General features: G+C 40.6%; 1 protein-coding gene across 4 annotated transcripts in view; it reads right to left on the bottom strand.

Annotated features, from left to right (window-relative positions):
* The window catches only part of LOC125244035, a 53,607-nt gene that overhangs the window by 20,211 nt on the left and 18,753 nt on the right, over positions 1 to 14,643 (bottom strand). For 2 of the 4 annotated variants that reach the window (XM_048153951.1, XM_048153952.1), the window contains one exon: positions 9,966 to 11,544. The exons of 1 other annotated variant lie outside the window; for it this stretch is intronic. In XM_048153951.1, coding sequence (XP_048009908.1) covers positions 10,394 to 11,215 — 822 coding nt within the window. In that variant the 5' untranslated portion in view covers positions 11,216 to 11,544 and the 3' untranslated portion in view covers positions 9,966 to 10,393. Of the gene's footprint in view, positions 1 to 9,965; positions 11,545 to 12,450; positions 13,534 to 14,643 lie in introns of those variants that run through there. One more of the 4 variants, XR_007179210.1, reaches the window with a different exon arrangement.

Raw genomic sequence — 14,643 nt, 5'->3', positions numbered from 1 at the left:
ACCACAGGCAGAATGCCTGGCTGGATAATGCTGTCCAGCAACAAGTCTCCTATTCTGGCTCAAAATGTGACTCATTCTCTATAGAGGGAATTTACATATAGTTATTGTTGCAGGTTCTCATTTATTTGAAAAAATGCAGATCAATGTACAGGCACTACACCCTTAAACCTTGCAGTATAATTGGACAGTTATTGGCCAGAACAAGCCACAAAATGGATGAGTTTTTGTGCTGATAGTCCAAAGTCTGATTCTCTGAGGCGTTTGCTTGGCATAACTCTGTCAGCTCTGCTTTTACTTTGAGAGAATATTACAGTTGATGGAATGGTGCAGACTCGGGCCATGAACCCACATGGACAGCTGTAGAGATATTAATTTCACATGATCCCTCTGACAATAAGAATGAAAGGCAGCGAGTGAAAAAAAGGTCTTGAGGGTCTCCATCACCCCTATGATGAATGATCTCCCTGACAGAACGTGCAGTCAAAGTCCACCGGTCCGCCACCTGAGATACTATGCTATTGATTTCCGTGTAGACATTCAGCGTGAACCTCGGAGCTCTGGGCCCTTTGATAAAAGCTTTCATCCATAACGGCAACCGTGCGGATAAACCGTCTGAGACACAAAGTCTGGAACAAGCTGTTTTTTTAGTGTGATACCAATGTCTTCACTATGCCCTCTCACATTACTGTCAATGCCACCATCATGATCGATCTTTCAGCGTTTAGTTTGTTGTGTTCCAGCACCCTTGGTGTGACCCGTTATTTCCCATCGCTAGAGACATTTTTCACAGTTTCTGATGCCGCAGATCACTTTCTCAACGATCTGATATAAAATTAAGGGAATTTTGTCAGCAACGACAACACCCAGATCATAAATAATTTATAATAACATGTTATTTCTTGCATATCAAGAATTTTTTCCAGCTGTGGAGGCAGGTCACTGGGGGAGAGGGTGTCACCCATGGGTGATTTCAAAATTTGGACTAAACCGCTCAATACATATATAGATTAGCTTTACGATCTCTTTATGAACTTTTTGAAGTGTCAAAGTTTCAATTGCGTAGGCTGTCTATGGAGGGACAGAAAGCTCTCCGATTTCATCAAAAAGATCTTCATATGTTTTCCGAAGACGAACAAAGGTCTTACAGGTTTGGAACAACATGAGGGTCTGTAATTAATTTCATTTTTGGGTGAACTGCATTGTGAACTGCATTGTTGTATTGTTTTATAATGTTCCCTGGGGTGCACTAATAATGTTAATATGCTTTTATATCAAAAACTGTCATAATTTAGAAAAAAAGGCATTTTTCCTACCCTGATTTAAGCCCTCTGATTTGAACGCTTTGTTTTAAGCCCATTATATTTAGATCTTGACATGAAAGGCTGCAGTGATGAACAGCCAATCACAGACATATTGCTGAGTGCACGAAAACAGTGATCTCGTCATTGCAGCTCAATTTCTGCATACTAACGAATGCTTTCATCGTAACTAACAATGCAAACGCGATAAGAGATTCACTGAATAAACATGTCCAGAACTGAGTCACTGATAAACTCATGCTGTTTGATTGACAGATCCAGTGCGTGCTGTTTGATTGACAGCTCCAACGATTGCAAAGGGAGCGTTCTTTGATCGCTTTCCTTATATAATTTAATCACCGTTTAAATAACAGATTATAAGAGAAACATTGACATTTTCATTGGTTTGATTTACTGACACATAGACAAAGAACATCTGACTGCATGAATCATTACATAGCAGATCAGGCATTAGAAGAGTAGAAGTAACTCAGTTACTTACATGTTGTTGCATTACCGTCGAGTCCATATCGTAAAAGTCGGTTTGCAAAGCCTGCACCAAAATGCGATTGATTAACCAAAGAATCAACAGTGAAATCGCGAATACAAATAAATGAAGCTCAACTGAGACATTCACTTTGTTGAAAATAAATAACCATATTCCTAACATAAGGATCCTTTGAAAGGTAATGTTTTGTCCTGTTGTCCCCATCTCACTAACATGCCAGTGGGCGGGGCTAATGTTGCAATGATGAAGTAGGCATTGATTTCTTCTGTGGAGGCAGCGTTTCACTTATCTATGACGTTAGGCACATTTCAGGATCAGTCATTCAATGAGCCTGGTGTCAATAAAAGCTTTTATTGAAATAACAATGAAGTTTTCAGTTCTGAAACTTAGGATATTCTTATAGTATGATGACCTCTTATATCAAAACTTCAAGGAAAAGTTGATTTCTCAATTTATGACCCCTTAAATGAAACATCGGAACAAGTAACACTAATAAAAACAAGTCAAAAATACAGTTCTGCATTAATCTCTCCTTGCAATGTTGTCAACTTTGTTTGGAACAAACATTGTGAAAAGTGCTATATATATAAACACATTTTGAACTGAACTGAAAAAGCTGGAAATGTGCAAAAAAATAGTAAAATGATCCATATTATACATATACTATATACATAATAGTATATTATCCATATAATATTTTTTGATAATTTGTCAATATTTTAATGACATTATTTTTTTTTACACAGTTTATATATTTATATAAATGCCTTTATATTTTAGGAAGAGGTTCGCTTCATTACATTGGGGACTTTGGTATTAAATAAATTGAAAACCTCTGCATTAATACACGCAAATCTGCTATGGTTGAGCAGCAGAATAGGCCTTCCTCCTGAATTGTATTTAATGTTTAGTAGATACTTTTCTTCTTTGAAAAGAACGATCACCACTCCTCTCTCTATGTGCTGTACGTCTGGCCCCAGGGAAGCAAAAAGCACTTTGTTAAGGTGTGCACCGCACCTTAGTAGAGAGAGAACTCATTTATAGGCTACACTCTGAGCTTGTTCCACTTTATTAGGACACAGCCAAGCCACCAAAGGGGCTGGAGAGTGTGGTCAGACTAGCAGAATGTTCTGTGAAAAGAGCTTCTTCCATGAATAACTCCCAGGTGCTTTCTCTATGAGAAAAACAATGGGCCCTTAAACCCTTATCACCTCTGTAATAGAGGGAAGCAGACTTTTCCATTACATCAAAACAAGAGGGTTTGCATTATTACAGTTATAGGAACACTGTACGACTGCAGTCAGCTGCTAGGCAAAGATGAGTACCATTAACATCAAACAGTGCTGATAACTGCAGTAATGCACATTCGTAAAGTGCTTTTTATGATACACGCTTTCATTCTACGCAGCATATGTTCACAGCGCAGTTTCCAATTGCAAATCTATCTAGACTAGCAAACTATTTCCATCTATCAACATGTTATTATAGAAACCAGAGAAGCACTGCTCTGTATTGTTGTACATAGAATATATATGAATATCTCCAGTCAATAATTCATATATCACTGTGTGGCTGTGAATAAACAAATTACACGTCTCAAAAGAAATCAATAAAACTGAAGTGTGTCATTTAAAAAAAAAATACAAATGTTAAAGGGTTAGTTCACCCAAAAATGAAAATTCTATCATTAATTACTCACCCTCATGTCGTTCCACACCCGTAAGACCTTCGTTCATCTTCAGAACACAAATTAAGATATTTCTGATAAAATCCGATGGCTCGGTGAGGCCTGCATTGACAGCAAGATAATTAACACAGTTTAAACAGTTTTCGAAGCTTCATGAAGCAGTGTTTTGAAATCGGCCATCACTAGATATTGTTGAATAAAGTCGTTATTTTGTTTTTTTGGGGCACAAAAAGTATTCTCGTCACTTCATAACATTAAGGTTGAACCACAGTCACATGAATTGTTTTAAATATGTCTTTAGTAGCTTTCTGGGCATCTGAAAGTGTTAATTATCTTGCTGGCAATGGAGGCCCCACTGAGCCATCAGATTTTATCAATATCTTATCAATATCACACGAGGGTGAGTAATTAATGACAGAATTTTCATTTTTGGGTGAACTAACCCTTTAAAATTTTAAAATAAATTCTCATATCTGAATATGCAGAATTCTGTCAGGACCACTATCATCAAATATGATAGATGCATAGAGTTTGTATTGGCGGTATAGTTCTGTTCTGGGCAAGAACTCCCTGCGCACCCATGCAGCCTAGCATGGATAAGAGCAGGGAGATCAGCAATAAACCCCCTAGGGTAAACAGAACAGGACCAACATGCAGATATCATTAAATGTCATGATTTAACATACACATATTTTGAGAATTAGTCTGATTCAGGGGAAATAATAAGGCCAATCCTGACTGAAGAGAGGAGGAGCTGGGGATGGAGGAGGGTAATTTGCTATAGCAATAGCTGCTGATGATACTGAGGAGCTTATATATAGATGCCGTAATAGGCGCCGTATTCCTATAGGTAGACATAAGTCACCTGGGAGTCAGCTGATGCAAGCTTGACTGACGTGACCTGCCAGAACTGACGCTAACGCTAGATACTAGTTTATGTAAAAAACTAGTATCTAGCTAGTAAAAACTAGTATCTTCCAAATTTGTGGAATTAACATCATTTGAACCTGTAGACAAATTAAATGGAAATAATAATAATAATAGTTATTATTATTGGTAGTGAAACAAATTTTGCTTCAGTTAAGATTTTTGAAGGTCAAAATAAATGAGAAGCATTATGATATATAATAAAATACTCCAATCACAGACAATATGAATGGGATTCAATTTCCCGAAAGGTAATTTGTAGGTAAAATGCTCTATTATTTTATTACCATGATAATTTCAGACAGGATTAAAGTCAGAAAGTACATGAAACATCCAGTTTAACTGTCCTGGGGTGTGTTTCCCAAAAGCATGGTTAGCCATCTACACTTGCAAGTTCCGTTGAACTCTTATGGTAATGACGGATCTTGGGACCATGGTTGCTTTTGGGAAATGCACCCCTGCTTGAAGAACATTACACTTATCCGCATAAGGCTTACACCAACCAATGACAGATGGAGGAAGTGTTCAGAAAACATTTATTATTTAAGCAAGTGCATCACAAAACAAACTTAAGCTTTAAAAAAAGACCCATTTTTTCTTCATTATTCATCTTTTCATTGAGCTTTCTTTAACTGTCATCAACTACCATGTGTATGAAATAACACAGCACACATATTTCCAAACAAAACTCTTAAACTGCTAGAAACCGTCTCAAATCTGGTTGCTCGTTCCTCTGTCAACCAGCACAACGTCTCTGAAATTTATAAACCTACGAATGCAGCATATTCTAAGCTCTGTCACCAACACAGCAGGAACACACTTTCAGCTAATTAGAATCTGAAGATTGCACATTGTCTGACACCCAAACCAGTTCACAGATGGAAGGGAGGAAATTTCAAGAACTCAGAGAAGGAACACTGGGGCCAATGGTCCCTGACGAGAAGGATCCAATATGAAGAGTTTTAATAGGGGAAAAAATGATTAATTTTAATCTTGGTTTGATGTGATTACAATATTGATTAATATGCAATCAATCAAAAATAGCTCAGTGAACAACCAGGATTTGAATGGTGCCACTGTGATCTCGGTTACATAAAACAGCTTCGTTTCTTTTAAATATATCCTTCTCCATTCAATTTGCAGAGATAAGCCCATTATTGTTTGTATACCGAGTCAATAATCTCTAAATATAGAGGCAGTTCGTGTCCTCAGGTGGCATGTTCACAAGGGAATCTTTGGCAGAAGAGGAAATGGTTTCTAAAGAGACTTTTCTCTCTCTGCATCAAAGTCTTCAGCAAAACTGTTTGAACTGCGCTTGGAAGTTATCACATCCCTGCTGTCAAACACATCGTGATGGACCACTGCCTCCATCTGGCTCAGATGTGTTGAATTAGAATAATTTTCTCCAACATAATTTGATAAACTTCTGTGGAAAACAACAAAAAAGTCACTATCTTAAGCTTTTTTAGTCTTCATTGTTCTTCACCACAATCTGTTCCTTCTTAACGACAGCAGGTACTGTAGTACTGGGACAATACCACAGTATTGTACACATTTACACTATAAAATGCCATACATTAAGAAGACACACCTACTGATTATTAAACCAAAATTAGCATATATCTCCAAAGTCTCCACATCCATTTGTCTCTGTCTAATAGGCAGTTCTACATGTCATTTTAAAGCGAGTCTCTCGTCTGCATTCATCTAATTTAGTCAGGCCGTCTGAACGGGGGTTTGAGAAGAGGCTGGGTGTCCTTTTACTCACCCCCTGAGAGACACTTAACAGATCAGTCTCTGCTGAAGTTCAGCCTAATTGTGTGTTTTTCACTTGAACTCTTTTTAGCGCCGGGTCGCAGGATAAGACGGGACAGGGATAGGGAAGTGCGAAAGGGGGGTATAAGTCTTTCTTTGATAGCTGAGTTTCCCCCAGTGACTGCAAGAGTGGCAGAGAGAGGATCCTGTTTGATCGTCACTCTGAAACCAGCAGAGGCAGGAAGCCTGCTGAAGCTGAGGAGTCTTTAGGTTCAGACATTAGACAAGATGACTTCTGAAGACACTCTCAGGCTACTTATCAATACAAGAGTTAGTTAATACACTCACTCTTTGGAGTGCTGTCATAAAGGTCAGCTGTTCAATACAGTGCTGTAGTGGAACTAAAAAGTATTTGGACAATTATGTACAAAATATCAAAGCATCATCTGAAAAACAAAAGACAACCTCAGAAACCTATCAATTTTTTTTTATATTAAAGCTGCAGTCCGTAACTTTTTTTGGTTAAAAATGATCCAAAATCAATTTTTGAGTAAGTACATAACCAGCCATCTCCTTACCTTACACCTACCTTCACAATAATGTTTTCTAATATAGAGTGGTACTGGTAGGTTTCTGCAGGAAATTCAAGTATGCCACCATTCGTCTTTGCATCATTATCTGTTTACATAAAAAAGGAGTCCCAGCTAGTAGGCTATATGGCAGGTGTAGGATGCTGCAGGTGGCCGATCATTTATAGCCTTTTCTCACAGCAGCTGGAATAATTAAACTTATCATTTTGATGGCAGATTGTAATCCAGAGAGGTCCAAATGACAATCATCAGTGACAAATGGAGATTCACTCGTAGTCAAAAGCAAAAGACTTTCGGACTGCAGAGTGGCTACAGAAATTGAAATCTACAGGTAACGCTAATACACACTAAATACACGTAGTCTCGCAAATGCTGATAACATTAACAATTTGAGAACAAAGTATAACAATAATAATAATTTGTATGGTTTGACGTGATCCGAGCTAAGCGATCGTTAGATTTAATCACCATTGGCAGCGCAATTTATTGTAATGCTTTTTTTCCTCAGTTGGTCAGAACAAAAGTGGCAGACAAGTTACTTACTTGTTCAGATGACATTTTCTGGTAAAATTTTTTTTTATTTTGGTCATACTTCCAAGACATAGAATCTGTGAAGTACAGTACCCACACCGGTGCGGTGACTGACAGCAAACATTAGATTCATCCATGCTGAGGAGCCATGCCGATGCACAACCCATGTAAAGATGATAATTCCGCAAATAACTGCAATTGCAGGTTTCAAACAGAGATGGCGACAAAGAGGCAAAATTTATGGACTGCAGCTTTAATTATACATTATTTTCCCCAGGTTTTACAAACAAAGCTTAAGTCTAGTCCACACTAAAATGCATGTTTGAGCTGTTTTAACCGAAAGCAACTTGCACTGACATATCTTAAAATATGTCAGTGCCATTGTTTTGTCTTAAGATAAACATCAGTAATGTTTTTTTCTAAGGCATGTTTATAAAAGCTACTTAAATGTCCTAATGGAATTAAGGCTAAATCCTGTCTTAATCTAAACCCTGTCTGTGAAACCAGGCCTATATCTTTTGAAGAAACACAAGTAGAACATATATATTTATATATTAAGTAATATACATGTACCTTCAACATACCTTTTAGGCCTATTCATGAATACTGTTGGACTGGACATAATTAATTAGATTCACACCAAACATTTATGATATAAACTCGATACTAGAATCCTAATTAGAAAATGTGTATAGAAAAATTGGCATGCAACCTTTAGGCCTTGTCCTTGGGAGAAAGCGAACAAAATACCTCATTTTAATACCATAAAGCCAAAGTATGCTGTGATATATAGTGAAAATATGTTTATTTTAGTTGCCTGTATCACTGCAGATTAAATTAGATTAAATGATGAAGTATTAAACCCCCGTTTGCTGAAAATTAATGTGAAAGAGGTCAGAGATACACTGCGACAAGGAAGCAAAATTTATTACCCGACAAATGGACAAGATCACCTTCATGGCACCGTGCACATTACTATGACATGCAAAAGTGTTACCTGCTCATGGGTGACAACAGCAGAAGGAATTCTCTCAGGGAGGCATGGAAAACAAGCTTGCATTAAGTCAATATGCAAACACGTCTGACAAACACAGGCTTATGTAGTTTTCTGATTTCTTCATGTTGATTTCTCATTGACTTTAAATTCATATTGATTTCTTTTTTGTGTTTATATAAGCTACGCGTTGTTCACAAGGCCTTTGAGTCCAAAAGAAAGTTCATGCAGCTCAGAGTCATGCTGAGGGGCAGACATAATGACCTATTCATGTTCGCCGGCTATTTGCTCAGTAACTGGGCACAATTGGTGGGCGGATGAAATAATTCAGGAGGAGAAAGAATATTGTAGGGCATTTGTCTGGTGTATTAATTAATCATTTGTTCTCAGCTGTGACTGCAGCGAGGGAGATTCAGTGGAAGCGTTTCTCATCTCTGTGGGAGTCTGATTGCGGCTCATCGCTGAATAGATTCACTTATTGAGTAGATTTGGCTTGAATTTGTCGAGCTGATTGAGTGCCGTGTGACTTTCTGTTATAATCATGGCATGAGTTTCATGCAGCTCCACAGCCTCCTTTAGTAGGACCACAAAAGCATTGTAATGCCTGTAAAATAAGTCCAATGTCACACATGGCTTATCTTTAATGGCATGTATAAAGCTGGAGGGGTAACCATCCACATCATTGAAAAGGTCACTCTTACGGGAAGGGCTGTGCACCACACACAGGCTAATGAAACAGCTAATATTGTGGAAGGGTGTAGATTTCATCATTTCATGGGTTATGGGCAGAGAAGCACTGCTGGAGAGCTTTTATTGTGACAAACAGTTCGATATCAGATTCAGTAACACACCTACATTATTTAAAGCAGATGTTACAGCAACTCTTAAAGCGATAGTTCACCCAAAAATGTAAATATTTTGCAATCACTTCTTAAAGGGAATCACATCGTTACAAACCTGTATGACTTTCTTTCTTGGAACATAAAATAAGAGATCTTGACAAATGTCTTATAAAATGACAATGTTGTTTTGCACCCCATTGACTTCCATTGTATGGGCAAAAACAGTGGAAACATTGACATGTGTAACGTTCTGGTGTTGTAGAGAAGAGGCGTTCACGGACTTCCACAAACAATGGGTATTTATTAGTACAACGGAGAGAGACAACATCCAAAACACATAGCAACATAAAGAACAGACAAGGAGTGAAGGGAGTGAGTCCATATATATAGGGAGTGCTGATGATCAGGTCCAGGTGAAGGTGATCCGTGATGATGAGGAGAAGACGAGGGAAGTGAGTGCAGGTGTGGAAACAGGAGGATTATGGGAAATGGAGTCCGGGGAACAAGGGATCTGTGACATTACCCCCCCCTCCCGGTAGGCGCGTCCTCGCGCCGTAGACAGAACAACCGGGGGGGTGGGCGCCCTGGAGACCTCATGCAGGTGCAGGGAGAGGAGCGGACTGGAACTGAGGTCTCCAGGGCGTATCCATGAGCCATGGTGGGTCAGGGGCCGAGGGCTCCCATGGCGGGTCAGGGGCCGAGGGCTCCCATGGCGGGTCAGGTGCCGTGGGTTGCCATGGCGGGTCAGGTGCCGTGGGCTGCCATGGCGGGTCAGGTGCCGTGGGCTGCCATGGCGGGTCAGGTGCCGTGGGCTGCCATGGCGGGTCAGGTGCCGTGGGCTGCCATGGCGGGTCAGGTGCCGTGGGCTGCCATGGCGGGTCAGGTGCCGTGGGCTGCCGAGAAGCCATAGAGTCCAGGCAACGCGGAAGGTCCGGCGGACCATGGCGACACCGGCGGCTCCGCCGACCGAGGTGTAGGCGGGGCTCCAGAAGGCCGCAGTGGAAGCAGGACGACAGACAACAAAAGGAGGACAGGAGGGAGTGAAGAAGCCAACAGAACAGAGGGACAGAGGGACGCATTGAATACGGAGGAGTGAAGTCCTGAGGTGAGGGCAGGCTGATGAATGACCAATGTTCGACCGGAGGAAGGATGGAGACTGGTGAAACTGGTGGACTGATGGGCCATGGTGGAGACGAGGGAGGTTGGAGCCAAGGTGGAGGTAATGGAACAGAGGACCGAGGTGGAGTTCTGGACGAAGGGGCTAGAGGTGGAGTTCTGGACGAAGGGGCTTGAGGTGGAGGTGAAGTGTGGAGACAAATAGGAGGAGGTGGGAGAGGGAGGCAGGGAGGGAACACAGTTTTAGGGCTGGAGACCAGCGGGGAGACAAAAAGTTCAAAGTTTGTAGCTGGAGCGGGCTCGTGACAGGCTGGAGCGGCTGGCTCAGCGGCAGCTGGAGCGGCTGGCTCGGCGTGGCTGGAGCTAAGGGCTCGGCGGCGGCTGGAGAAATTGGCTCGGTCCAAAAGTCAATCAGCCAAGCCGCATCACTTGGCGGCTCGTGTGAGGCTGAAGCATACACGGAGTGGGCTAGAGCGGCAGGTTCGTGACAGGCTAGGGCTGCTTTCTTCCTCCTCCTCCGCTTTCTGGACCCAGCGGAGGAGTGTGGGTCCAGCGTAGAACAGATAAGGTGTTCACTGGAGGGGTATGCGGAGGAAGACGGAGGCTGACTAACTGGCCTGGCCAACCGTGTTTCTGGAGGGACTGGACGAGACAAATACTTATCCTGAACCTCTTCGACAAGGAATTTGGAGTCATTTAAACACAAAATTAAATTGATAGTTTCGTTTAAGGAAAAACGATAGTCAGGTTCATCAAAACGGATAGTGTTGTCATCCAGCCCGTCCAGAAACAGGGCGATCAAATAAGCGTCTGGCCAGTTAGTCAAAAAGGCGAGCTCAACGAACTCCTCCACATACCTCTCCAGTGAACGACCAACCTGCAGGAGCCCGATGAGACGATCTGCGGCCGTCATGGAAGTGGAAGGCATGGGAGAAGCTGGAGCCTGGGAGCTGAAGAATGCATCCATTCTTTTTGTGGAAATCCAGCAGTTTAAAGGTCTGTTCTTCTGTAACGTTCTGGTGTTGTAGAGAAGAGGCGTTCACGGACTTCCACAAACAATGGGTATTTATTAGTACAATGGGTATTTATTAGTACAACGGAGAGAGACAACATTCAAAACACATAGCAACATAAAGAACAGACAAGGAGTGAAGGGAGTGAGTCCATATATATAGGGAGTGCTGATGATCAGGTCCAGGTGAAGGTGATCCGTGATGATGAGGAGAAGACGAGGGAAGTGAGTGCAGGTGTGGAAACAGGAGGATTATGGGAAATGGAGTCCGGGGAACAAGGGATCTGTGACAACATGAGGGTAAATGAGTAAATGATGACAATTTTCATGTTGGGGTGAACTATCGCTTTAAGAAGTAATTGCAAAATATTGATGATGTGCTTCATATTAAAGGGTTAGTTTACCCAAAAATGAAAATTCTGTCATTAATTACTCACCCTCATGCCATTCCACACCCGTAAGACATTTGTTCATCTTCGGAACACAAATTAAGACATTTTTGATGAAATCCGAGAGGTATATGACTCGTCATAGACAGCAATATAACCTTCACTTTCAAGGTCCAGAAAGGTACTAAAGACATCGTTAAAAGAGTCGACATGACTGCAGTTGTTCAACCGTAAATGTATGAATCAGCGAGAATACTTTTTGTATTTTTCAACAATATCTTCTCTTCTGTGTCATTCTTGCCGACTCAGTATTGGCCGGCTCCTGCGTCAGCATCACATGCATGCGTTGTGCTGCTCACGTGATCAGCTTTGGCCAATACTGAGCCAGCATTCAGACGTAAACAAGGAAGCCTTCACTGTGCTTACTGCGTCAACTACTTAAAGGTGCCCTAGAACCAGTTTTTACAAGATGTAATATAAGTCTAAGGTGTCCCCTGAATGTGTCTGTGAAGTTTCAGCAGAAGTCATTACTTTTATTTTTGCGTGCAAAAAGTATTCTCGTTGCTTCATAAAAATAAGGTTGAAATTGAGGTTTTAACAATGTCTTTAGTACCTTTCTGGACCTTGAAAGTGGTGATTATATTGCTGTTTATGGACAAGTCATATACCTCTCGGATTGCATCAAAGATATCCTAATTTGTGTTCCAAAGATGAACGAATGTCTTACGAGTGTGGAACGACAAGAGGGTGAGTAATTAATGACAGAATTTTCATTTGTGGGTGAACTAACCCTTTAACATTGCAACAGTACTTTAGTCACATTTTCATCATTGAATTATTATGAGAGCGGTTTAACCCTCATGAGAACAGACGTTTTGATAAGCAACCTGCATTAGACACCCAGAATACACTCAAACGGCGAGGATAATTAGAACGAATGCATTGCAGTGTGCCTTATACAGCCTGTGTCTTTAAGAGCCGCATTTTCCTTTTTTTGTATTTTGGGCATGTGATTGTTACTAAATATTTACTGCACTCAACACCCCCCTAAAGAGTTCAAACTCTGAGAGTGAAATCACACCAATTTCCGACGCGAGAGGGGCTATTTTCTGCCTTTGAAGCGTTTTCCAGCCCCTGACTATGCACCATCCTGTTGAGACGTGCCCAAAAATACACTTCTGCCAGCGTCCTGGCAGCACTGTAGCATATGCGACGCGGCTGGCCTGCAGTGCCCCCCCGCAGAGCTGCCTGCGCTCACATCATTGTCTTAAATACGAAACTGGCACACTCGACGGGCAGTCACCACATAATACCCCCTCTATCCTCTCCGCCAACACAAACACACATTTATATCTGAGGTACAGGGTAAAAAAAAACAGAGAGCGGCATGTTTTCTGCCACAGTGCATGCGAGGAACGGTGGAACACTTTTACTCCCACACAAAGGTCACAGACTGATTCAGTGTCCTCTGTTTGGATAGTTATCTCAGCAGGGATTAAGGGAAATGGTCTGTCTGATTGGATCTTGAGCTGAAGCTAATACTGCTCTCTCTCCGTTTGAGATATTGAGGAAGATTATAACCTGTGAGAGTGTCAAACAGCACAAAATACAACGCATACAGTACTTTACCCCAGCAAAGGGTGAATTATTGCAGCGTTTGGAAGGAATATTTGTGTAAATGGGAATATGAGAGCCACTCTTAAATTAAAATACCGCAAACATTTCCTTTTTTGCATTTTGTAAACTTAAGCAGGGACTAATGAAGGCAAAATTATGCTTATACAAATATGATAAACAAGTTTTTATGGAGCTCTATATCTATCGTGGCTCTTCCTCAAAAGCTCCTTGCTGTCCTCCTCCGAATTTACACTTATGTGCACCATTCTGCAAAAAAAAAAAAAAAATGAGAAATGGACATCTTACTACCAACATTATGGACTTCACAGGCGTCAAATGTGCCAGTTGGGTCAGGGCCTATAAATAGCGAAACTTAAAATACCCCTATTATGCAATTTTAAAGGTTCCTAATTTTGTTTTGGAGGATCTACAATAAGGTTTACATGCATCCAAAGTCAAAAAAACACTTATTTTCTCATAATATACATTGCATGTCACCTCATTTGCCAAATTCATGTTGTAAAAATGAATTTTAACCACTGACTCTTCACGTCCTCGTCCTTTGGAAATGTATACAAAGAGAATTTGCATTTGCAGGGCAGAAAACAGGGCAGATCGACAACACCAACCAACTACAGTGTTTGAGGGTGGGTCAAAGTAGACACTGTTTGCATGCAGCCAATGAAGACCATAGGCGGGCATTGGGCAAATGTGTTACAAACCTATGTAGATATGTTATGGAAGTGAGACTGGAATTGCTGATGACTCGTTTCGGCAGTTCAGAATCGATTCTTTCTTCTAGTAGACAATAACTTTATTTGTCATGCACTTTGATCTTCAAAACTTACCTTTTACATTCACAAACAGCTATATTACACAATGTATGAAGGGAAATTATTAAAAAAAAAAGCATAATAGGGGCACTTTAACTAATCTGTTATCACTGTTTTTAATCAAAATTAAGTTACAAGCAGCCTTCCATTTGAGAAAATAATCAAATGTGTGCAACTATAATGTTAGCGTTAGGTGTTGTTTATCTGAATGGTTTTAATGAACTGATTCTTTTGAATCGTTACTCATTTGTGTTCCTGAAATTCCCTGTGACGCACTTTACTTTTTTTTGTAACTAAATAAATATGGTTAAATACAAAAAAATACATCAGTTTTTTATTAAATTTTTATTCAATCACCCTCATGTCGCCCCAAACTAGTATGACCTTCATTCATCTTCGGAAAACAAATTAAGATATTTTTGATGAAATCCGAGGGTTTCTGAACCACACATAGGCAGCAACATCACTGCACCATTTGAGGTCCAGAAAGGTAGAAATCGTTAAAATAGTCCATGTGACTACAGTGGTTCAATCTTACTGTTAT

Source organism: Megalobrama amblycephala, linkage group LG13 (genome assembly GCF_018812025.1).
Source record: "Megalobrama amblycephala isolate DHTTF-2021 linkage group LG13, ASM1881202v1, whole genome shotgun sequence".
Lineage (NCBI taxonomy): Eukaryota > Metazoa > Chordata > Actinopteri > Cypriniformes > Xenocyprididae > Megalobrama > Megalobrama amblycephala.
The sequence above is the reverse complement of the archived record's forward strand: the minus strand, read 5'-3'. Positions and strand labels throughout refer to the sequence as shown.